Source organism: Felis catus, chromosome B1 (assembly GCF_018350175.1).
Source record: "Felis catus isolate Fca126 chromosome B1, F.catus_Fca126_mat1.0, whole genome shotgun sequence".
Taxonomy (NCBI): Eukaryota; Metazoa; Chordata; class Mammalia; order Carnivora; family Felidae; genus Felis; species Felis catus.
The window spans coordinates 70,735,100-70,760,625 of record NC_058371.1 but is presented as its reverse complement, the minus strand read 5'-3'; the positions used below and the strand labels follow the sequence as shown (position 1 = coordinate 70,760,625).

The following is a 25,526-nucleotide window of genomic DNA, read 5'->3' as shown; positions in this document are numbered from 1 at the left end:
TTATGGTGGAGTCTTGGCCTAAAAGTTTAAAGAATACCCACTTAGGGTGACAGTGGCTTACAATCAGAAAATCTGACCTTTCAAATAAAGGTAACACATACTTGTTGATGGCATGCCAAACACTGAGCTAATAATCCTCGCAGCAATGCTATAAGGCAGAAACTTTCGTCACTCACATTCTGTGGGTAGGAAAACTTTCCCAACGTTATACAAGTAGATTAGTGGAGGAGTAAGAGTTCAAGCCAGATCTGTGGCACTCAAGGTCCCAATAACACAACTCCTTTGCAGTGAGGCCTCCGTTAAGAGTCTTGGTCAAGGTCAGTCCAAGGCGCTAAGGATGCTTCAGTAATGCCCAAGAACTTAGAGGAGTAAACACTATTGCTAGCATAGATGATATCATTCGTATCACAAAATACTGTATATCCAAGCATTCCTGACTATGTGTTTATGTGGACCACGGTAGCTTGTAAGGAAAATAAACCAGTGCTCACTTTAAACCATATTCATTCAGCTTGATCTGTTGACAGTCACGGGGAGGCTCAGACGCTGTGGAAAAGAGCAGCATAGCCGAATAACTCGGATTCAACCACCCCTTGTCCTTCCTGTAAGGGGATGGTCAAATCAGAGCGTACCCTACATTAGAGGCACATGCCATAGATTACAAGGTAGAATACCTGATCTGAACTGAGAAGTCAATTCAACTTAAAAGTTAAAAAAAAAAAAAAAAAAAAAAAAAAAAAACAAAGAAGCATGGTATTTTGCTATGTAAGCACAGGGTGGTAAAGTATGGACCAAACTCTGCAACATTAACTTTGAAAACAACATAAGTCACGAAGTAGTTGAGGATAGGGGAGTCCTTGGGAAAGAAGAAAAGAGGGAGTCAGAGAGAGGAGAGAGTGGGAAGGAAGGAAGGAAGGAAGGAAGGAAGGAAGGAAGGAAGGAAGGAAGGAAAGAAAGAGGAAGGGAGGAAATTAGGCAGGGAGGAAGGAAGGGAGGAAAGAAGGCATGGAGGAAGGAAGGGAAGAAAGAAGGAGGAAGAGAAAGAAGAAAAGAGAACCCTACTCCTCCATTACTTTGGTTAATACTTTCTGCAAGCCATGTTGCTTTTTTTCAATAAGATAAAAATGTTTCTCCATACATCTTCATCTGAAGTTCTGTATAAAGAATATCTCACTACTTGAAAACACTCCTTCAAACTTTAAGTGACTTCCAGGTAGCCATGCTATTCCCTACAGCTTGATAAATAATAAAGCTAAATCTCCTCAGGAAGAATTACAGAAGTGGATAAAAATGCATTCAATGTCTACACCGCACCATGGCATGTTATCAGGCATTCTGATATACATAACAAGGCACGATGACCCATTACCAAATATGGCCACACGTATTTTAAAATTTATTACATATTTATATATTTTTATTATTTGTATATTTATGCAGTATTTGTTTATTTACAATATTACAATGATACACTATCAGGCTGTATCAATACTGAAACTGAACAAAGGAGAATGGTCGTTACTTTAACCAAGTGCTACTTAACTGCTCCGGTTTCCTGAAGGTTCCTATGCAGGCAAGCATGCTGATAGGTGATGCCCATAGCTCACTGATTACCACCAGCATCCTTTCTGCTTCCCCCAGTTTGAATTTTACACTTACAAGGAGACAGTTGTATTTGTTCTCCAAGCCCTTTATATCAGTAGTACTTGTTTTGTAAATACCCCTATTTAAATACTATGTAACCCAATCAAATATGAGTTGCTGCTTCATGATGAATGAATGCTTTGGAAGGACAAAAATGAGTTACTATTAAAACAACTGCTGTTCAAGTAGGTATGAGAGAGACCAATGTAAAATGTAGGAGGCGGAACCTCATAAAATCCTAAAGGAATTCTGCACTTAGATTGCTTTAAATGGTTATCTTCAAGTTCTGGTTTTCACTTAAACCCAAACTGAAAGTCATGATTAATACATTATGGCTAAGATTTGTGGAAGAAATACAACAGGACTCCAATCAGCACATTCCTACTTAAAACAAAGGGCTTGGCCCTAAATGAAGAGTAAGGAAATTAAAATTAAATGCTCACAAAACATGTGTATCATTTTTATGATTCTCCATCTGAACTATTCCAGTCAGCCAATATGCCAGTTATCAGCCTCCATGGGTACATGAGCTGGTTCTTAATTGAATTCCAAAATTTAAAAATATCTTGAGAATATCACACACATCACTATCTTTCGCTTTTGAACTAGCTTAACTTTTACATATTATGCAATTATGTAAATCCTCCCGCAACACGCACACATACCATACCTGTTGAAGCCAAATTATATAAATTTTGCATGAGAGGAGATTTAGTAGCACTAAAATCATCAATCTAACCTGGAGAAATGAAGGGCTTTTTAAGCAATCAATTCTCAATCTTGACATCAGTTTAAAGCTATAGATTATATCTTGAGCTCTTAGCATCCTAAAACTTCATTAATCTCTGTCTCAGAGGCAGCAAAGCCTTATTCATGGATTTATTTATAGTGACTATTTATGTTTCACACATTTACTTTGAATCCCACATCAAGAAGAGTGATTTGTGGTATTATTTTTGATTTTGTAATCTTTAATCTATGATAGATGTTCTATTCTAAGCTGCGAAAATCATTCTGCACCACACAGAATTTTAGATGAAGATTATGAGATTACCTACTTTAAAATAAAAATTTCTCTCCTGACCTAAATTGGCACACTGAAGGCATTTTGTGATGCAAAAATGTGTTCTCTCTCATTATTTTTGATTAAGCCATTAAAAAAAATATGCACTCACCAAATATTCTTCTAATTTTTATTTATGAAAGTCTTTTCATAAAGACTTTCATGGAACACCTCCTATGGTGTTACATATTTTTATTTATTCAAAAATTTAATTTTGAAGTTTGTGGATTGTAGGTCATTTCCTAGGTAGTGATATTGTACTACATCTTGTTATGCAAGTTGTTATCACCATTGAGGAAAATGAGGTGCAGGGTATATACATGATCTTTCTTACAAATGAATACCAACATATAATTATCTCAAAGTAAAAGGCTAAAAAAGTTCTTATTGAACAAAAGCTGATTAAGAGATATTATACGCTATAGTTGAAATTCGTGATTAGACTATAATTTTTCCTATTGATTTGTTCTGGACCTTAAGTTCCATTCTTTCTCTGAACATACTTCTTGGTAAGAGGAATCATTTCTCAGAGTTATTATACTGAATAAATGAAATGATATACATCAGGAACTCGATACAGTAGCAGATGTTCAAGAAATGATGTGTACTATTATTTATTTAGGTAGTTTTTTTTCCCCCGGCTTAATACAAACTTATAGTTAAAATACAAAATGACCTGTATCGCCAAGTCAAATGACTGAATCCTTACTTACGCTAAATTGCATCCTGCCACAGCCTTGCAACATAAAGGAGTAAAAACCAAATGCAAAGGCACCACAGCGGAAAGTCCAGTATCTTGCTGAAAGCCTATACGTCCTTTTAAAGAGTTAAGATCCTAAAATTGCTCAGTGACATGGAATTATCCCCTGCCGTTTATGCCAAATAAAGACTGTGGCAAGCCACAGGAAACAGTGAAGCCCTTTTATGTAATTAGAAATCCTACTGGAAGAGAAAACATAAACTGCAGATAAATGAAAAGCAAGATCCCAGCATTTGGGAAAGCCCCTGAAATATGCAGTAGCAATGAACACCTTCCCATTCGGCATTGTTACATTTACAAACGTAGTCAAACGTACCCCTCTTGACATTTAGGCATCAAACATTCAGCCTTTTCTGAGTTCCAAAAGATGACTAAATAGCAGTGAGCAATGAATTCAGAGAGAATGCAGGATCCTGCAGAAGACCCAGTCTGAAAGGGATCCCTGTCTCTAAAACAAAATTCTGTATGCCTGGGTAGATCTGGCAGTCTTTTTATCGTTTTTATCAGTAATGGGACTAGAGTGCCACAAAGCATCATTCATCATATTCCAAAAAAAAAAAAAGGGGGGGGGTGAATATTTGTGTCAGAATGTTTGAGATGACTTCTAAAGAATCTGATCCAAAGGATGTGTCATGTATTTTAATACTGCCTCTCCCAGGTATTGGGAGTCAAGTTTTGGCATGCAGTGTTTCTCTGTCTCTCTAACAATTCACTGTCTTTCACATGTCTTTTCCTAAAACAACTAATTACACTTAATGCTATTTCATTAACTTACACCCGGCAGGAAAGTGTTTTGCTTTTTTTTTTTCTCTCTCTCTCTTTTTTCACCCTATCAGAATGTTATTCCACTGGAAAAAGGCATTTCCTTTTTATAGCAGTGCTATAAAATTTAAGGGCACAATCTCAGAGGACAGAGTGGACACAACCTGAGCTGACTGGGACCTCTCCGCACCTACTTCCAACTCCTATCTTCAGATTTTATTTTAGAGTCTTAGATAATTGCCACTTCAATGCCTTTCCTATTATCCATGCAATGGCGGTGCGGGGTGGGGGGTAGTTTCTAACATAAACCTTGGCTTTCTTTAGCAAACCTGCTTTGGAAGTACTTAAGATAATTCATATAGTCCTTTAAGGCAACAGATGACAGCCTTAATCCGTCTTCTGAATAACTACTTGCAGTGGGGAAACACAGGAAAGGTACCAGGCAGGTATTTTCATACCAGCTTTTATTCACACTTAAACAAAAGAGGACTTGACGTAACTAGAGTGGAAACACCTAGGCAGATACAAGACCTTTGCCCGGGGGCACTGACACAGAGACATCCTGGTTCCGGAATTTCCTCCCTTAGTTCAGTGGGGCCTTCGCCCAGAGGCGTCGCCCTGAAAATAGCTGTGACAGGTCATTCCCTTGTATATCAGTCCTTAAGATTTGTGTTTCCTTTTCCATTCATTTTAAAGATTATCAAAAGCCTATTATATTTCAGACTCTGTGCACAGACTGCCTCATTTAAGACTAAAAATGCCAGGGGTCTTTTGTACTCCACAGTGCTACATTTAGGATGGGCTTGATAGAAGTCTTCCAATTAAATCTCCTTTTCCTTGCTATGCTTCTCAGTTTTAGCTTTTTTTTTTTTTTTTTTTTTTGTATACATTTTAGCCTTGAAAGTCTCCTTAACGACACAATTCTGAAAAATTCTTTGGAGCTGAAAAGACTGCTAATGCACTCGCAAGTAACTATGGTAATTTTCAATAGTGATGAAATTTGACTGATCAGTGAAATATAATCAGTGAAATATTGACTCCATGTGCATTTTTACCTTCTTTAAAAGAAACTGTCTTTACTTTAGAAATAACTTAAAATTTTTTTTAACGTTTATTTATTTTTGAGAGAGGGAAACAGGGCACGAGCAGGGGAGGGGCAGAGAGAGAGGGAGACACAGAATCTGAAGCAGGCTCCAGGTTCTGAGCTGTCAGCACAGAGCCCGACCTGGGGCTCGAATTCATGAGCTCTGAGATCTTGCCCTGAGTAGGAGGCTTACCCAACGGAGTCACCCAGGTGCTCCTACTTCAAAAGTAACTTTTAAAGGAGCTATAAGTCTTGTTTGCATTTTTTAAAATTAAAAAAATTTTTTTTTTAACATTTATTTATTTTTGAGACAGAGAGAGACAGAGCATGAACGGGGGAGGGTCAGAGAGAGGGAGACACAGAATCTGAAACAGGCTCCCGGCTCTGAGCTGCCAGCACAGAGCCCGACGCGGGGCTCGAACTCACAGACCGCGAGATCGTGACCTGAGCCGAAGTCGGCACTCAACCGACTGAGCCACCCAGGCGCCCCTTGTTTGCATTTTAAAGGTAACTGTGTGGAGAAAGCAAAATTGAATCCTCAATATTCATCGCGACTATCATTTATATATATAAAAAAAAAACAGGTAAATTCTCACTCAGTTCACCAACTTCTCAAAGTTTCTAAAGTATCCATGACATCATAATCAATTTTCTATTGTATTATTTCTTAATACTTAAGTGTTTTAATAAGGAAAGATGAAAATAGAAATGGGATAGAAGAATAAGAAGTAGATAAGAAAGCAAAGGTGGTGAGAGAACATCTTACATTTGTTTTCCCTTCGTCAGTGATCTTCCCAAAGTAGTCCAGAGGCAGCCTGGCTTTACCCAGAATTAGGAAAGCCCTATTTAATATCCTCACTTCTAAGTACGTGACTGTCTGAGTTTTAATCTATCAAATGGTGATAATACTGCATTATGGGCGTCAGATGATATAAAAGCACCCATCAAGCCCAGTACTTCTATCTCATTTTTTTTAATTTTTTTTTTTTTTTTTTTTTTTTTTTTTTGAGAGAGACAGAGACAGAATGCGAGTGGGTTAGGGGCAGAGAGAGAGAGGGAGACACAGAATCCAAAGTAGGCTCCAGGCTCTAAGCTGTCAGCATCCCAGAGCCCCATCTGGGGCTTGAACCCATGAACCATGAGATCATGACCTGAGCCAAAGTCAGATGCTCAACTGACTGAGCCACCCAGGCGCCCCGCCCAGTACTTCTTTCAATATATATTTATCATTCTCTTCTGCCTAATTCAACTATTTCCAAGTTGATATCATTAAGCACTTCCTTTCCAAAATATGTCTACAATAGGGGCTCCTGGGTGGCTCAGTCGGTTAAGCATCCAACTTCAGCTCAGGTCACGATCTCGGGGTCCATGAGTTTGAGCCCCGCGTCGGACTCTGGGCTGATAGCTCAGAGCCTGGAGACTGCTTCTGATTCTGTGTCTCCCTCTCTCTCTGCCCCTCCCCCCGTTCATGCTCTGCCTCTCTCTGTCTCAAAAATAAACGTTAAAAAAGATATATGTTTACAATATACTTGACTTTCAAAAATTAACCTCTTCAAAAGTATATAATGTTAATTGCACTTAACTTTTACTTTTGTTCTAAGAGGAAGTAAGAATTGATGCTTATATTATATATAAAATAAGATTCATGTGACTTCAAAATAACATTAAATAAATAGCCATTATGTCATCTTAAAGAGAGAAGTAAAAATTTTAAAGCTCTAGTTGTAACATTCAAGGCATTCAAATACATCAACAGCATTACTCAAATGGAGAAATATTTGAAAACTATGAGGATAGCATTTTCTAAAAGGTATGGATCATATGGTGAATTGGTAACAACTAACCCATAAAATTAATGAACCATGATTGTTATGCTATTGGATACTACTGGACATAATACTAATATTACAACACAGTTCAGGATACGCTAAGTGGCTAATCAACGTCAAGTCCTACCTATGACTCCCCCGCATTAAAAAAGGAAATGTAATATTGGCACCATGATGCAAAGCAACTGCTATAAGGGATGTTTCATCTGGCATGGAAAAATAATGGAGTTGTCCCTCAAGGTCAATTACAGAGCGTGGCACCTGGCACATACCATGCCCTCAAAATACTGAACGGAATTTGAGTATCTTGTTGATCAAATGCAAACTTAGCGTTTGATAAGGACATCACTATATGAATAAAGGCAAATATGATGATTTGAACTCTGTTCTCTCCTAAAATGATTGATTCTGAAGATATTTTTTAAATGCATAATTCTTCAAGGCCAAAGAAAGGAGTCAACGGTGGTAAAATTTTGGAAACTGAAAAGCAGGTAGGTGTGCAATCATTCGATTGGTGGACCAAAATTGCACAGGGGGACAATCAAGAAGCAACCTGGCTTACACGAAAGAGCAACCAAAAAGCTCTGGGATGTACTGACATCAGTACTGATAGAAGTGGGAAGGACAGGGGAGCTAAAAACAGGAAGACTGGTTGAAACTCATGAAGCTGTCAGGCACTCCAAATCTATCTTCCCACTGTGGCAGGAGACTGACTCGTTCCAATTTTTTTTCCCTGAACAGAATAACACTGAGGATTGATGGACTGGGGAACCCAAGCAGAGTGGGAGCAGTGATATTCTGAATATAGGGTTATGGTGGCGGTTGAGTAAATGTGTTTACACTTAATGCCGAGGCTCTCAGTCTTAATCCACTCTGCTCTCATTTCAGAGAACTGGCAGCCAGGATTATAACCCTTAGAAAAGAGATTAGGGGAATCAGGGGGCTTTCAAGGAATTGACCTGGCCAACTCACAATACAGAGAAGACTGCAGTCAGCAAGCCTATCCACACACACACAGAATGTCCAGTCAGTTTTTAAGTGGCCAACTCAAATTCTAGACTTAGCCAAGTATTCATTTAGGGTTGACGGTTAAGTGAAGGAATTTTCAGTTATTCAAGCCCACAAAATTGTATCTCTGATGCTCCTTTTTCACAGTAAATTCATTTACTCTCTTCCCAAACAGGAAGCAAAGGAGAGAAGAAGACAAAAGATCCTGCAAACAAGAGATCTAAAGCAAGAAAGTGACAAAGGAAATACTCAAGATAATGATGGGGGGAGTGGAGGTGGGTGGCACCCCAAAGATGACAGCTGTGTGGCAGGTCTAGAGGGAAATCAATCTAAATTGAAGTAGACTGGATTGTTTCAGCAGAGATTTCTTCTGGTCAGTGAAATTATTAGAGAACATGAATTTGAGAGGAGATTCATACAATTTGAGGAACAGTTTGGGGATGAATAGCTGATACATATGTAGAAAGCTAAGCAGCAAACCAAAAACTAACACAACTCTAAGGAAAACAAAATAAAACAAGGCAGGAAAGGAAATGTAGTCACAGTATACTTTATGGCTCAGCGGTGAAAAATGATTACATGGCCACCATAATGTACACAATGGATTTGGATCTTGATATAATCAGGATATACTAGAGAAGCCAATGACGGGATGCTTCTGCATGTGTGGTAAATGCAGGAGGGTGAAAGAAAGAAAGCCTCGTATTCCAGAGAGGGAAGTCAGTGAAGATCATCGATAGTTCTTTAAAACCAAAGAAGCAAGAAGTAGCAACAGAAGCATGTTACATGAAGGTATAGAGATCAATCCTAAAAGAATCAGTTAAACGAAGTGGAAGTACTTGCCTCCAAAGTACAGGAAAGTAGTATGGACAGAGGAAATTGGGGACACCTGCTTTTTTGTAACAAGTCTAAGAGAAATATTTGCCTTTTAAAAAATTGCGAGTGTAACTCGGACAAAAATTGGAATTACATGTGAAAAAATGTCTGAGGAGATTGAAAGAATATTTCTTCGTGGTTGGGACTGCCTTATTTTACTAAGAATAGTGCTTTATACCCCAGGATACATGACTATCTAGTCTAGAACCACGCCTCAGTGCTGGATCTATGCCATATGTGAATTATCAGCCAAGCTTAGTGCTGAACTAGAGAAGAAGGCAGATTGTCATTGATTCTAGTTACATGGGTAAGAGATACTGACAGTTGACAAAGCTGATAAGCCTCACTACATAGCTTAGAAAGGTCAGTACAACAAATGCAAGCATTAAAAATTGAAACCTGGGGCACCTGGGTGGCTCAGTCAGTTAAGCGTCCAACTTCGGCTCAGGTCATGATCTCACGGTCTGTGAGTTCGAGCCCCGCACCGGACTCTGTGCTGACAGCTCAGAGCCTGGAGCCTGCCTTGGATTCTGTGTCTCCCTCACTCTCTCTCTCTCTCTCTCTGCCCCTCCTCCACTTGTGCTCTGTTTCTCTCGATCTCAAAAATAAATAAACATAAACAAAAATTTAAATTGAAATCTATCCATTTCTAGTTCTATGAGAAAGTTCCACGTTTTTTGTAATCTTGAAATATAGAGAACACAGGAGTATGTTAGCAATAAAATATTCATGCAGAATTTCTCAGCTGTTCCAAAAAATATTCATGTTTGCTTGAATATGAAAAGTATTTCCCCAACATCTTGTAGCAAAACTCTCTGCATCTGCTCAGTTATAGTGGAGAGAGGTTTCTCACCCACAAGCTCAATGTGAGAACATCTTGTATCAGAGTCCCCAAGCATGTTTGAAGATGCAGATAATTGAGCACCACTCCAGATAAAGAGGGTCATCATCTTTGATATTCGGTAATATGATTTTTAATAAATTCTTTAGACATTTTCATTTTTTTAATGTTTATTTTTGAGAGAGAGAGAGAGAGAGAGACAGAGAGAGATAGAGACAGCATGAGCAGGGGAGGGGTAGAGAGAGGGAGACACAGAATCCAAAGCAGGCTCCAGGCTCTGAGCTGTCAGCACAGAGACCAACGTGTGGCTCGAACTCACGAACTGTGAGATCATGACCTGAGCTGAAGTCGGACGCTCAACTGACTGAGCCACCCAGGCGTCCTTAGAAATTTTTAATAATATATTTGACATCAAGTCTATACTAAGCAATTTCCAGGGTTTCTGTTTGTTTGACTGCTTGTTTGTTTTTTCCTTAAAGAGTCATAATATCTCTCTGTTCTGAACAATTGTCTCTCTTCTCCAAATCTTTCCAAACCATTTCTATTATACTTATTCATGTAGTATATTTATGTGTGTGTGTGTGTGTGTGTGTGTGTGTGTGTGTATGCGTGTGTTGTGTGTATACATTTCTTTTCCCTCAAAGCAAGGTGAGTTCCCAGAGACCCAGGGCACTGCCATAAATTTTAAAAATTTCTCACAATGAAATATTTCGTCAAATATTCTTCAATACATGCCAGAAGACGTAACAGGAGAATGGATGGGGTATTGAAGACAAAAGTATTTATGTTGTCATTTTAAATTGCAACCAACTTCTAGAGAATCATTCCATCGGGTTTAGGGTCATATGAAGTCTAAGCTTTTAAATATTTGTGGCTTGAGATATAAAATATGAATCAATCAAACTTCAAGCTTTCCTAAATTCATATTTATAACCCCTTGTACATCAACTTAAAGTGGTTTTTCTGCCTCTTACCATCCCTGCAGCAGCACCAACTGACTTTTCCTTTCTAACTACAAATCATACCATCTGTGAAGTTCTTTTTTAGATAGCTAGGAATTAACTGGAACAAAAAGAATCAGTAGAAATGGAAGAGACCATGATCTTCACATGAAAGAGAGCACTGTGCCCATGGGGTAGGAGTTGGTAGAAAAATACATTAAACAGCTCTTAGCCAAGTAAAAGCTTAGTCTTTGTGGCAATTGTATAATTTCTTTGATGTAATAAAATACTGTCATCTCTAGACTGCCTCCATAAATATACAATTACACTGTATATTTTAATAAAAACCTAATCATTCAAAAAGTGTTTCAGACTATATACTATAGAGATACAGTATTTGAAATAACTTCTTTTATTCTGTAAATACTACAAAAAATTCTAACAATTATTTTCTCTTAATTCTCTCTTAAGGTTAATAAAAATTTATTTTAAAGGTTTAAAACCTGAATTTTTCACTCATTAAAATAAGTTTAATATAGTAATACAGGCATGCAGTGCAGCTTGCTATGAAAATTCACGATTTTTTAAAATCTTGACATTTTAATACTGAATTTGTTTCCTATGGGATTAGGGTTAGGATATTGCTGTATGTATTTTTTATTCCAGGTATGCTGTTCCCTCACCCCCCTACCCCTCCTCCCACCCCCCTACCCCCACCTAAGAAAATGAACTTGATACCTTGTTTGAGAATTACTTGGAATTTTTCTTAACCTGAACATAAAAGCAAATTTGGCCTTCAGTTAAGACTTTCCTTTACATGATATTAAGAGTGAAATAACCTACTGGCACATGCCAGAAAGGATGGAAAAAATATCCCCCTCCTCCTTTCTCCCTCCAACTTCAATATTCACTGAGCGGCTTTGTTCTCCGTATCCCGCATAATTAATAACTACTTTGGCAATCAGTCATGCATTCCTTAATGGCACCTCAGGCATCAAGTGTCCTTCTAAGCCTTCCCCACAGAAACCATACACCCTTCTATAGTGCACACTGGCCAGGCACTGACTTAACTCTGGACAAGTCATTTAAAAAATCACTGTTAAGGAAAACCCATAGTTGGGGTTATAAAGTAGCTGCATTACTTGCGTGCCACTCTCTAGGATTATTTCATCTCTGGGTATAACTTTACTAAAAAGAATAAAAAATACGTGATATCCAAACAACTGTCACTTATCAGTGGAAAAAGAAAACAGAAAATAAATAATAGAAAAACTTCAGAAGCAACTTAAAAGATGAGTTTCACAGACTTTTTGTGAGTTAAAGGAGTCTTCACTTCATTCATCACCCCACACTCCTCTTTTCAGGCAATAAAGGAAAGAAGATAAAAATATATGGAGTCAATTAGCCCGGTAGCTATAACATCTATTTCTCTTAATCTAAACTGATCCATTTATTACATTAAAAAATGAGAGCAGATGAATTGTTGAAAATATTATGTTATTACTTCTGATCAGGAAGCTTAAATTAAAAAATTCTGGAAAATACAATCTTCAAAAACACTGTTTTAAAAGAAATCAATAAAGAGTATTTTAATCGTCCTTCAAAGTGTTCACCAGGTTTGGAAAGAGAAAAAAAAAATCCTCAAATCTCACAACTGTTTTAAAACAGATATATAAATATAACAAACAACATTATACTCCAAAGAAATAGTTATATATGTAAAGAATGAAACCACTAAAAATATTCATATTTGGGTTTGTATATTTTATTTCAAAATAGGTATGGGTTTTTGAAGTAACTGATAAAAATATGCAATATTTTTATATTAAGGCTTATTTTCTTACAAATAAACTTTTAATAAGATCTTTCGATGCTAGAAGAAAAGATGCTATTTTTCAGCCTTTGTAGGTTTGCTAACAGTTTTAAATAATGGTGCTTATGCTACAGCACACAGAGTAAAACATACATAATCTATTATAAATTACTCCAAAATTAAACAAGAAATTTTCTTTTCTTTGTAAGAGATCCGAAATGTGCGCTGGGCTCTCAATGTGTGTGGCCTCCAAACAGAAACAAGCTTGCACTGTTTTATTTCAGTTTTGCTTCATTTCTTCCCAAACAATCTCTCACTGCTAATCTACCAGGCCTTTTTTTTTTTTTTAGCATGAAGGGGAAAAAAAAAATCAAAGACATTATTAACTCCTTATGCACAATCATAAAAGCTGAATGTATATTGTTTGGCATCAATATGCATGAATTTATTTTTCATTACTTATTAATGGGGCATAAGGGGGTATATATTTCCATAAATAATTCTCGAAAATAACACTGAAATGCTAACATTTTAAATTTATGTAGTAAATTTATGTGGTTATGAATATAGTTTTTCACAGCAACATGTATGGCAACACTGTTTCTGAAAATTTTAACTAATGTATTAGAATTCTGCTGAGCTACATACTATCTAAAGTTGGTATAGAATCAACCAGACTTAAAGGTTAGTCAGAATCAAACATATCCATTCATGCTCCAAAAGAAGGCTGCAGAATGGTCTCCCTTACTTGTACACTATAAAGAACATTAAAATACACTTTCTCCATAATTGTCCCAGAAAAAAAAAAGAACCGATTAAACTCGAAGTTTTTGTTCGTGTGTGAACAGATGCAAAATATTAAGCTAATTATAAAAAAGCTGATGAGTATGATTATACACATTAATGGCTATAATGTCGTAAGTAGGCACCAATTTCTTGAACACTTGGGATGTTCCACTCCCACCAGAAAGAGAGAGAGAGAAAGAGAGAGAGAGGGAGGGAGAGAGAGAGAGAGAGAGAGAGAGAGAGAGAGAGAGAAACTAGTTTTAATATATCAGGACCAGGAGAATACCTGGTGTCATTAGTGTGATTCTTCAGTGCTCTAGCTGACAAAACAGCACTATTATACAACATTAACAGAGGTAACACATACTAAATGAGAAGTCAGTACAGCTCCAGGGGGGGGGGTTTAGACAACTCCCAGGGGAACTGGCTGAACTACCATGAGATACTAGTGATCAGGTGCTTCAGGGTGTGCTAGGCACTCAGTAGCAAACCTCAGTTCGGGAATCTAATAGTCCACTAAGGACCTATGGTTCCTATCATTTTTATCATTAGAAAATTAAAGGAGACCATTGTGGCCAGTGGTCCCCAAGGTCCTATTTTGCAAGGGTGGGTTTGCAGTCAATGAGACCAATGCCTTTGAGGAGCTGGGTGTGCTAATTATGAAGTACATCCTTGACAAAAAAGAAAAAAAAAAGTATTAGAGATGATCCAGGGGTTGGAGGGGCATGTGCCCTTGAGCAAATGCCACAAGAACTTTTAAGTCTGTTCTTGAAAAGGTAAACTTTCTTCCCTTAGGCTTTCATTCATTGATACACAGATAAGATTGATGGATCTTTCCAGGCTAGTAATAATATTGTGGGGAGGAGGGCCATGGAGGGAAGGATGTCATTTAGCAACACACAATGATAATTCAAAACATTCTGGAAGGCTTAACAGCAAAATCACTTGTCAACTTTTCACTAACCAAATCTCACCCTTCTGCAGGCAGTTATTGAGAACAGGAGTGTGGCTGTGTTGGGGAAGAGGCATACAAGGAACCAAGAGAAAGGATTCTACGAAATGGTAGATAAATAGCCAAAATAGATTTAAACCCAACAGAACTGAACAATCTGGCAAAATCAAAATCACCAAGTCATATTTATTAGGCAACAAGGACCATGACATCAAATTCTCTTGTTTCTTGCAATCCAATGGCTGCTGGTTTCCTGAGCATAAGACACATTAATAGAAGATGTCCTATGTATATTTCTGCATATTTCCATGTTCTGCAGGCCAGCACAGGTCAACTTCGGTGCCATGCAAAACATGGCTCAAAGGATGTCAGGAGAATGTCAATTCCCATATTTACAGCTTATCAAACAACTTCAATAACTATTTAAAAATGCACTGAATTTAATTTCAATGATGCACCCGGTGATACACCTTTCATCTAAAGTCTCTCAGATGCAGTTTCTGATCTTAATCACAGTAAATCTCCAATAGTAGGTCAAATTCAGGTGGTGGGGCCCTTCTGAGTCAAGAGGATGGATGGTAATTACTACAGACCCTATGATGCTTTATCTCATTTCAAGGCTCATGAACAGGATATACTCTCACAGATAAAAATACAGCTGTCAGTGAATCTTCTGTTAGTTAAGCTGGAGTGAGTGAATGGTATCATCAACTCAGCATTCAAGTATTTATTAAGAACCTCTAATGTGCCCCAGAACTGAGCACAACACTATAAATTTCCTGTGTTTTTATCTTTACGTATTTTATTTAATCCACACAACTCAGTGAGTTATACAACTAGCTAACCCATGCAGTCATAAAATTAGAAAAATACAACCCTTGATGTTGGCATATATATATTTTAGCTTTCATGTCTTATTCTGTAGCAGGATGATTGTTAGTTATACATATTTAAAGTAATATAATGGGAAGAAGAGAGTTTATTTAAAATATAAGTATCTTCTCAGTTTCAAGTTTTTTTTTAAATTTTTTTTAAGTTTATTTATTTTTGACAGAGACAGAGTGTGAACATGAGCTGGGGAGGGGCAGAGAGAAAGAGAGGGAGACACAGAATCCGAAGCAGGCCTCAGGCTCTGAGCTGTCAGCACTGAGCCTGACACGGGGCTCGAACTCACAAGCTGCAAGATCATGACCTGGGCCGAAGTCAGACGCTTAACCGACTGAGCCACCCAGGTGCACCAGTTTCAAGTTTTATTTTGTCACAGATTAGGGATAAATAAAACCTTTGCTGTGTTGTAACACCCATCATTACGTTTTTGAGTGAAACTTAATTGTTTCATCTTTATATATTTAAGAACACTACATATGCTACCTACACACACTGAAGATGTGGACTGTACAACTTTGTGAAAGTATAGTCCTATCTCCCTCTGCCATCTCAGACTTAAAAAATTTTAACTTCATAAATTCTCTAAAGTAAGACACTGTGAAAGTGTGTTAAACAGATTCTTAGTGGCTTTACTCAAACAAATCATCACAATATCAATAGTGGTTGTTGAAAACAGTATCGATAGATACCAAGAGTGGTTTTTGAAAATGCTCATTCTTGTCTACTATTAACATTCTTCATTTCTAGATAAAAGTCTTAAATTTTAATAAATTTAAAGAAGAATACTAAATTATTAAAGTAAGAGACGTTTTGGAAGAGACCCTATACTGGCAAAAAGTATTTCATCATGGAACAGAGGTGTGGATATCTTAAATAATCCATATAAGGTAACTGATCGAGATTCACAATTTATGACATATAGTTTAGAGCTATCTCCCTTAATGTTGATTTTACACAATAAATTATTCTACTGTTACTAAATGAATAAAAGATCCTTTTCAAACTTCAGTTTGAATTTATGGTTTCTTTTACCTATATCTACAATGATATTTAAATTTATTAATCTAATCAAATCCTTAATGTTCCACAGACTTGAATTTGGGCAACCGAAAAAAGAAAGTTCTACTTAACGTTACAATAAGAATATAACATATAAAGTTTAATATTGATTCCATATTTTCTAATTGGCTTCATGAACTGTTAGCCTGCCATGAGCATTGTTCTTATATCCAGTAAGAACACAGATGTTAATGCATGTAACCCACATTATGTTATGTTCCCAGAGTGCCTGCTGATTTGTTAAATCTCCTGTCAAAAGTATTGAAGATATCAATTTTTATGTTATTTTAAGTGGTGATATTATTGATTATATTTAAAACGTATACTAGGTGACATCATCATATTTGTAAGAGTACTTCAGAATTACTATAAGTAATGTGATAAAAATAGTAAAAGCATGTTTAATATTTCTGTTGTGCAACAAATAGATATGAATGTTTGAAATAATATGTAAAGGATACAAATCGCCAGGATATAACTAAAACTATAGTAACAAAGACCAAACAGGAGTCTTAAGTTCCAGTGAAAACTTCAGAACTTCTTTTTTGAAACATGAACAGCCACAAGTATTATTTAAGCAGGATAAATATTAGCATAAGTAGGATAATAGAGATGACTACTTTTTAAAGTATATTTTACTAAAACACTGATTTTAGAAAGAGCTAGTAAGTTTACTTCTCTCGATAAAAAGAAAAATATGATGCACAAAATGTTGTGTACATGTTCATAAACCACACACATAAAAAATAAATTTTTGGCAGGTCCAGAAAAGGAAAGATGCCACCTTAATAGGGGAGAAAAAGTAAAACATCACTGAAGAATATGGAATTTTAGGGCAGTTACAGACATGAATTTAGCTAAAATGGTATTAATATCAAACAGTGCTGGCTTTCTAGGTCTGCAATGTATTCGTAACAAATATTTAAATGAATTTGAAAATTAGAACTGTTAGAATCCTGTGTAAGCTTCCAAAATTTATCTCTTTAAAGTAAGAGTAACATTTAGCAAAATGCAAAAGAGTATCACATAAGAAAGTTCTACAAAAATGCTAGAAAATAAAATTGTATTTTATTACTTAATATGACTCAAACTTGAAATTCAGGAAGACTTTATATAGTCCAAATTTTGATGATTATCTAAATGGGAAGAGCAATAAATATACAGATTTTCCTATTTTTTTTTTCCTAGAAAAAATGCTATGTACTTATGCAACTTCCCACAAACAATGAATAGTGAGTTGCAGGGGAGTTGGGTAGGGGGTTTCTCCTCAAAGTTGTAAAAAAACATGTTTTATTTCATTACTCTGAAAAGGTATTTAACATGGCCAATGATTAACAATCTGTAGTGATGGAATTTAAGTTATTTGTGATAACTACAGTGACGTTTATGGATAAAAAAATCAACGTAGGGATTTTGTTTTTTGTTTTTCCTGATTCTCCCCCCCCCACCTTTTTTTTTTCTTTTTTTAAGGTAAGCAAATAACTGACCCAATTAAATCAGGGGATCTGTAAGTGGTACTTACTGGCATGACAATGTTGTAGTGGATGCAGAACCCCGGTTCAGAAGGAAAATATTCATCAGATACAAATCTTATCCTGATTTGATTTCCTTTAGAAATCTGTTTTCCTGGCACTGTACCAGAACCACACCAGCGTCCTAAAATAGTTCCATCACTGGGTTCTTCAACCTCTACAAAATCATACCTGCAAGAGACAAAGGCAAAAGAGACATAACATCACATGATCATAGCATCATTTGTTACGTTAGCAATTCAAATTCCATGTTCATGGATACAAGGCAGCTATCTATGGACCAGAGCCAGGAGTCCATTCCAAATTTAACTGGGTCAATATAATCAAATACTCCAAAGAAGAGGCAGAATCGAAAATGCTTTCTCAACGTGGGCAAAATGACTCTTCTATTCTAAGCCCTCTAGTGCTGCTGGTGATGAACTCCAAATTCACTAAAAATAGCCATCTCAAGGCTTAAATATTTTGTAGGGAGCAACCGTATCTGACATTCAACTTATGAATTATTCAATGTAATTTGCATTTGGACATGATAGTTTTACTCCAATTTTAAATGCTATTCTCATCGCCCATTACTTTCCGACAGTAACGCTTTCACCCTAGTCAGACGCTTGGCTCCCTTTCCTCATCTCTGAGGCAAGCTTCTCTACAGCCGCATCATTATATACACACCCTTCAAATCTCACTTTGTACCAGTCTGCCTCTGTGAGACCTTTCTGGGTGTTCTCAGCTCACCGTCATCTTTCTCTTTTTGATAAACACATATGTTCAATATTCATTATATGTATGCAAGTGATCCATTTTCATAGTCTGTTAAATCCCTGAAGAAAGGAATCAGTTTTTATATACTTCTAATTTGCACTGCAATGCACACAGTATCCTAAACATAAGGAATACGTAATATTTTTCCAACAAATGTTAATTTTGGTTTGAAAGGTTTAGATCAGTGGTACTCATCCGGAGCAGTGTTGCCTCTTAAGAAACATTCCAGAAATCTTCAGAGGCATTTTGGCTTATACTGAGACCAGGGGTGGGGATGGCACCGTGACACGTGGCAGGCACAGTCCAACAATGTTCAATAATGGAAAGTCCCAGAAGTGAGTATTGGCCCCGTGTTCTCCATGCCTTTCAAACAGTTCACCGGACGTTTATGTAGGTGAAATTTTTGATGTAGTTCCTCTGAGTCCTCTAATGCTGTCTCACATGTAAGCACAAATATGTTCTGCAGTTTTAGGTAAAACCAAATTTTCCAGAAATTTAACCATCAAATAAGTTGAAGAAAGTTTCTATGTTTTGGAACTTAGCAAGAATTACTATTTTGGAAAAAAACATATCATGAACAGAAACACTGCTTATACAATCTGTATTGCAATTAAACCAATTAAACATATACATATTCGTCTATATCTAGAACTGTCATATTCACAATGAATCTACTCAAAAGATGCAAATATCTACTTCCTTGCATTTTCCTCACATACTTGTGCATATGTATTTATGATTTTAAATCCATTATTTTCATAAAACTTACTTTGTTATTTTAGCTTTATATAGCACACATGCCATTATATTTATATTTCAAACAATTGTGTATATAAATAGATGATCACTTCTATGAACTTCCTTCGAGAATACTAAAGAGGACACTGCAAAAAATTTCTTAAAATGTAGGTCTGACATGGTTGAGAATCACGGGTAGGCGTTTTCAAAAATATAAATTCAGTAGATACTAGACAACAAAAATAATATGTTTTGTGCAGTACTGAATTTACAGAAGAAAAAATTATTGAAAATTATATACAGAGTATGTAACGGGCCAATTCTATTTATAAATCTTCATCCTGAAGAAGTATCCAGAACTCGCTTATGACATGTAACTTAACTTGTTTCAGCCTCATTTTGCTTGGTCTTAAATTGAGGATGATGCTACTTAGCTCTCAGGGATACTTTGGGACAGGAGACATCTGTGTACCTAAAACACCGTTGGCTCACAACTGCCATTCAATAAAGCTGTCCTTCATCTCCATCCTGCATCCCGTACCCCCTCCTCCACATGAACTTTTAATGTAACTGTGGGAGTCTGAAAGCAATAAATAAGAAAACTCAAATACAAAGGGGAGAACACCTGCTACATCACACGACAGGTCTCGGTCATCAATGACAAACGTGTAAACCGACCGGTGGAACTATTCTAGGAGTTTGGTATATATGTGTGTGGTGGGCCTGAAAAGTGGTGGGGTTAGGGGTTAGAGGACTTGGACAAAACAGACCTAAGTAGGGGCGCCTGGGTGGCTCAGTTCATTAAATGTCCCACTTCAGCTCAGGTCATGATCTTGCCGTTGGGAGCTCAAGGACCATGTTGGGGGCATTGTGCTGACAGCTCAGAGCCTGGAACCTGCTTTGGATTCTGTGTCTCCCTCTCTCTGAACCTCCCCTGCTCTCTCACATGCTCTCTCTCTCTCAAAAATAAATAAACATTAAAAAAAAATTAGAAAAGAACAGACCTACGTAGTTATTTCAGATTTCCTTGGTATAAAAGTTGATAACTACCATTTTATATGAAAGGATAATTTTCATATCAAGATAGTTTACATGTGAAACAAAGCTTTTTTTGTATCTGTATGTTCTCTGCTTGGGAGGTTTTCCCCTAAACCTATCTAATGTAGGTTACCACCGTTGCTAGTTTGAAGAGAGCCAGATTTGGGACCTGGTCGATCATTCTGTAAGCATTTATGAAGTGCTCACTTGGTGCACAGTGTTCTGCTAGATTCTTAGGATTCAAAGATGAAACTATAGCTTCCTTGGGCTCAGGGCCCATAAAACACTTTGGTAAGTGCTCTAATGAGAGTACGTAGGAAATACTGTGGAAGACTGGCAGAGTAGGAGTAATTCTATACAGTGAGATTAGGGTTGGTTTGCAAAGGAACATTTGGGCTGTCAATGAGTACTGACTGAGCGGGGGTGAAAGGAGAGGAAATGGAAATGCATTGTAGCGAGAAGGACAATGTGTAAGATGCAACAGAAGAAAGAAGGGGCCCAGCACGGTGGGCTGGGAATAGAAGGTGGGGAACAAAGGAGCAGATGAAGATCAAGCTGGAAGAACAGTCGTAGGTGGGAAGGCCTTTGGGTAGAATATTTCGTAGGCATAATGTAGCAAACAGGGAAGTGTGGTTTTAGTAGGCTCTGTTTCTTTTTACAAATTTAAGTCAAGATTCTAAAGAGTGGAATGGCACAGAATATCTGGATTTCTGGCTTTTTTACATATTAAATTTGAAGATCTAGTAATACTAAGTATCATTAGCCCTAGGATGAGTCCATGAAGTTCAGATCTTTGGAATTGGTGTTGGCTCCAGAAGAGGAGGTGTCTTTAAATTTCCTGCCTTATCCCTAATGCCCGTGTGTCAGGAACATAGTACATACTGTATCAGTATTTGGCGGATGAAGGAATGAACACCAGGCCTTCATGCGTTCACTGCAACTGAGACTGGGACCAAGTGGAAAGACATGTTCTTTCTGTCTTTAAAGATCCCCATCTACTTTCAGGGGCGCCTGGATGGCTCAGTGGGTTGAGCGTCTGACTTTGGCTCAGGTCATGATCTCATGGTTCTTGAGTTCAAGCCCCGCATCGGGCTCTGTGCTGACAGCTCAGAGCCTGGAGCCTGCTTCAGATTCTGTGTCTCCCTCTCTCTCTGCCCCTAACCCACTCACATTCTGTCTCTGTCTCTCTCAAAATTAAATAAACATTAAAAAAAAAAAAAAAGATCCCCATCTACTTTCTTTGTTGTTGTTTTTGTTGTTGTTATTGTTTAAATGCCCAGATCGTCATTCGTTCACATTATTTGCCCATGTGGGCCTAAGAGGCACAGCCATGGAGATTTCAGTGAGGGAGTAACACTGGCAGGGAATAGAATCACCACTTCTCTGAGGAATGCCAGGAAATGATAACATTACAAGTGTGGGTAGAAAGAAGAGATCCTGTAACAAACACATCCTGAAAAGGAAGAGTCAGGGGAACTTGGGGAAAGCCACTATGAGGGATGCCACAGAACTGAGCAAAGAGGGAAGAGAAATATCCACCAGAAACAGAAGAGATCCACAGTGCTGACGGTACCAATGCCAAAGAAAGGTCAAAGACGCTAAAAACCAAAAAGTATCCCTTGGGTTTGGCAATTACGAAGTCATTTCAGTAAGCTGGTTGGGCAGAACAGAAACTGTCAAAAATGTACTTCAGTCCGTTTTCAAAATTATCAAATAGAAGCATTGTATGAGAAAAGATCATATGCAAGAAAACTGAAACAATTCACGTTAACTATTTTACTATTACACACTTTTCTTCTTATTGTTCGAAAATAAACACTAGTACGTATTGATGTGATTTGTAAGTTCTGTAGAAGTATTAAAAAGGAGTTTTTAACCACACAGAAATACCTGGATTATACATGTTAAGAATTTATTAAGGAACGATTAAAATTAAACTTGGCTTTATCTTAGATCCTGAAACAAAAATCACTGTCCTGCAAATAAGAGAAGTACATCATGACTTTCTTCATGAAGATTTTCTACTGAATTTGATGCCATTAAAAAAAAATCAATCTTTATAATCTTTATAACAATTTCTGGATTTGCAGTTAGACAGCTGGCAATTAATTCTTACATGCTCATACATGCTCACCACGTAAATGTGGTGCACGCATTTACCACAGTGCTTTAAAAATCTACATAGTTTTGCATTCCATGAAGGTTAAATGAAATGGACATCTAAAAAAGTACTGTTGTGTGTGTGTGTGTGTGTGTGTGTGTGTGTATAAAACAGCAGAATCTAACATATGCTACTAATTGTTTCACAGTAAACTTGTAAGATTTTTTTCACAAGTGGTGTCTTATGACAATATAATTCTATTGTTCACCCAATATTCCACCCAATTATTCCACCATCAATTTTTATGGTCATACTCGACAGCTGTTTAGCTGTGTATGTAGCTGAAAAATACCAATACCATCATTATTTACCAAGGCTTAGTTTTCTCTCTTGAAACCGTAAATCCCCTTGCTAAAGGATATGGTTACAAAAATAGCATTTTTTTTAAAACTTAAGTCATATTCAAGATCAGGTAAAATAGACCAAGTGAAGATCCACCTGTAAAGTATTCCCATGCCTCATTACTGTGTGTAATCTTCAAAACAGAAAAAATGAAAGCAAAAATCACTTCCACTTGATTCTACATTTCCTTTAAATGTTTGAGAATATGGAGCACGATTGGAAAAAGACTAATGCATTAAATCCAGTTGTCTTCCCTAATAAGTTGAAGTTTTTCTTTTTTCTGATAAAACGATATTTGCAGACGGAGTTAATTGCGGAAGTCCATTGGTTTATATACTATAGCATCGCTCAAAACATCAAGTTAGAGAGAAAACAATGACAAAAGATGTTTCTAGGCCGCAGCCAAATGAAAGGGGAATGAAAAAACCAAGCAACATTTGACACATGAAAGTGAAATTACAAAACGTAATCTTCCTTAAACGCCGAAATCTACACATGCCCAGGTGACTGTTCTGGAGACACGGTAATCCTTATAATACACTCTCAGGTATTAATTTCCAACATGCACAACTGCTCACATCAGTATTTAAAGGATTTACTAAACCTATTTTATGAGCCAATCAAACATCACTTTCTCACGGCAACATGATACAGAGCACACAGCGCTAAGTGGTTTATAATGATCACTCCCTTTCTCTAACATACCCTTGGGGACCCATGGAGGATTTATGTCCTTTTATGTTTAACAAACAAGTCTGGTATTGTAGACAAAATTTTCGTTCTCATGTGGGAATTCAAAAACTGTGAGGGCATGAGGACTGCTTTCCAACTTGCAAGAATTGTAAGGAATAAACCGAAGAAATAAATTCCCTGGTAAACAGAATTGTCAGACACCCTGCTTCCTTCAACAAAAATAAACCAATCCTGCAAAATAGGCTGCTCCTCATTCAAACTCACTAAAACCCCATCAATTAAACCTACATCATGAATTACCGAATCCGATGGTAGTATGAGACCCTGCCAACAAATACATGCGGACCTTAAAAGACCCAGCTCTGCAAGTGTCACCTGGAGCCCAAGTTTGTTGGCAAAGGTAATAAAATCAGTAAGATGCCAATTATTCCACAGTGCTTACTGGATTCTACGTCAGCTTAGCAGAATACTACTCATTCGCACAAGTTTCAGATCCCTACTCGGACACCAAAATGTCTACATACACTTTAACATACTGAAAAGAATTTTAAAATAATAATTAAATTTTATCAATTGCTTTTTATTCACAAACTCATTTGACCCTCACAAAAAAAAAAAATCACAAAAAGTTGATACTGCTACTGTGTCCATTTCCTAGATAATAAAATACAGGGCACCTAAGCTCCTAGTCAAGGCCACATAGACTAAATACAGAGGCAAGGCTTCCTTCCACTTCGGCAGAACTCTAGAACCCACGGCTAACTCCAGAACCCTTAAGTTCTAAGCCACTCTATGTACTGTATTTGAAATATGCATCCATAATTATATTTGCTTTATTTTGAGGCCTCACTGAAGAGAATTTGTGTCTTTGTTCAAATTGGCTAAATGGTGTTATTCAATGGCTAGAGAAACATTCAGGGCCATTCAAATAAAACTGATGAGTTAACTTGTTCATGTGGGCACATACATTTTCCAAGTATTTGTTTGAATCAATTTGGTAATACAGCAGTCCCCCTCATCTGCAGGGGATATGTTCCAAGATCATCAGTGGGTGCCTGAAACCTCAAACGGTATCAAACTCCATATTTACTGTTTATTCCTACATATACATACCACCAATGACAAAGCTTAATTTATAACTTAGGCATGGTAAGAGATTTAAAACCACAGCTAATAGTAAAATAGAATAATTATGTCAATATATCATAATAAAAGTTATGTGAATGTGGTCCCTCTCTCTCTCTCTCTCTCTCTCTCTCTCTGTCTCTGTCTCTCAAAATATCTTATTGCACGGTACTCACCTGTTTTCCTCTCGTGATGATGTGAGATGATAAAATGCCTACGTGATGAGCCGAAGTAAGGTAAATGACATAGAGACTATGAAGCTGTGTTAAGTACTATTGACCTTCTGATGATACAGCACAAAGAGGATCATCTGCGACCAGACCTCAAATGACCACAAGTAACTGAAACAGTGGATGAGGAAGGTACTAGTGTATTTATTTTTAGCTACTCTAAATTCTCTATGGATAGTTTTTTTTTTAATTTTTTTTAATGTTTTATTTATTTTTGAGACAGAGAGACACAGAGCATGAACGGGGGACGGGCCGAGAGAAAGAGGGAAACACAGAATCAGAAGCAGGCTCCAGGCTCTGAGCCGTCAGCACAGAGCCCGACGTGGGGCTCGAACTCACGGACCGCGAGATCGTGACCTGAGCTGAAGTTGGACGCTTAACTGACTGAGCCACCCAGGCGCCCCTCTGTATGGATAGTTTTAAACCTACCTAGAAAATGTGTAAGTCAAACCACCGAGCATGCTTCAGAGGGCTGAGAACACATGATGAAGTAATTTTCAGGAAAATATGATAGTTCTACCTGTGAGAAATGGTTATGTTGTACATGGTGGGCTAGTTTATGGAAGGCAATTAATAGATTCAATTTATCTTCTTACTAAATA

The 25,526-nt window shown here is 37.2% G+C and overlaps 1 protein-coding gene across 1 annotated transcript in view; it reads right to left on the bottom strand.

Moving 5' to 3' along the window:
* Positions 1-25,526, bottom strand: part of PDGFC (platelet derived growth factor C) — a 204,826-nt gene that overhangs the window by 37,606 nt on the left and 141,694 nt on the right. The window contains exon 3 of the mRNA XM_003984917.6: positions 17,829-18,009. Coding sequence (XP_003984966.1) covers positions 17,829-18,009 — 181 coding nt within the window. The remainder of the gene's footprint in view (positions 1-17,828; positions 18,010-25,526) is intronic.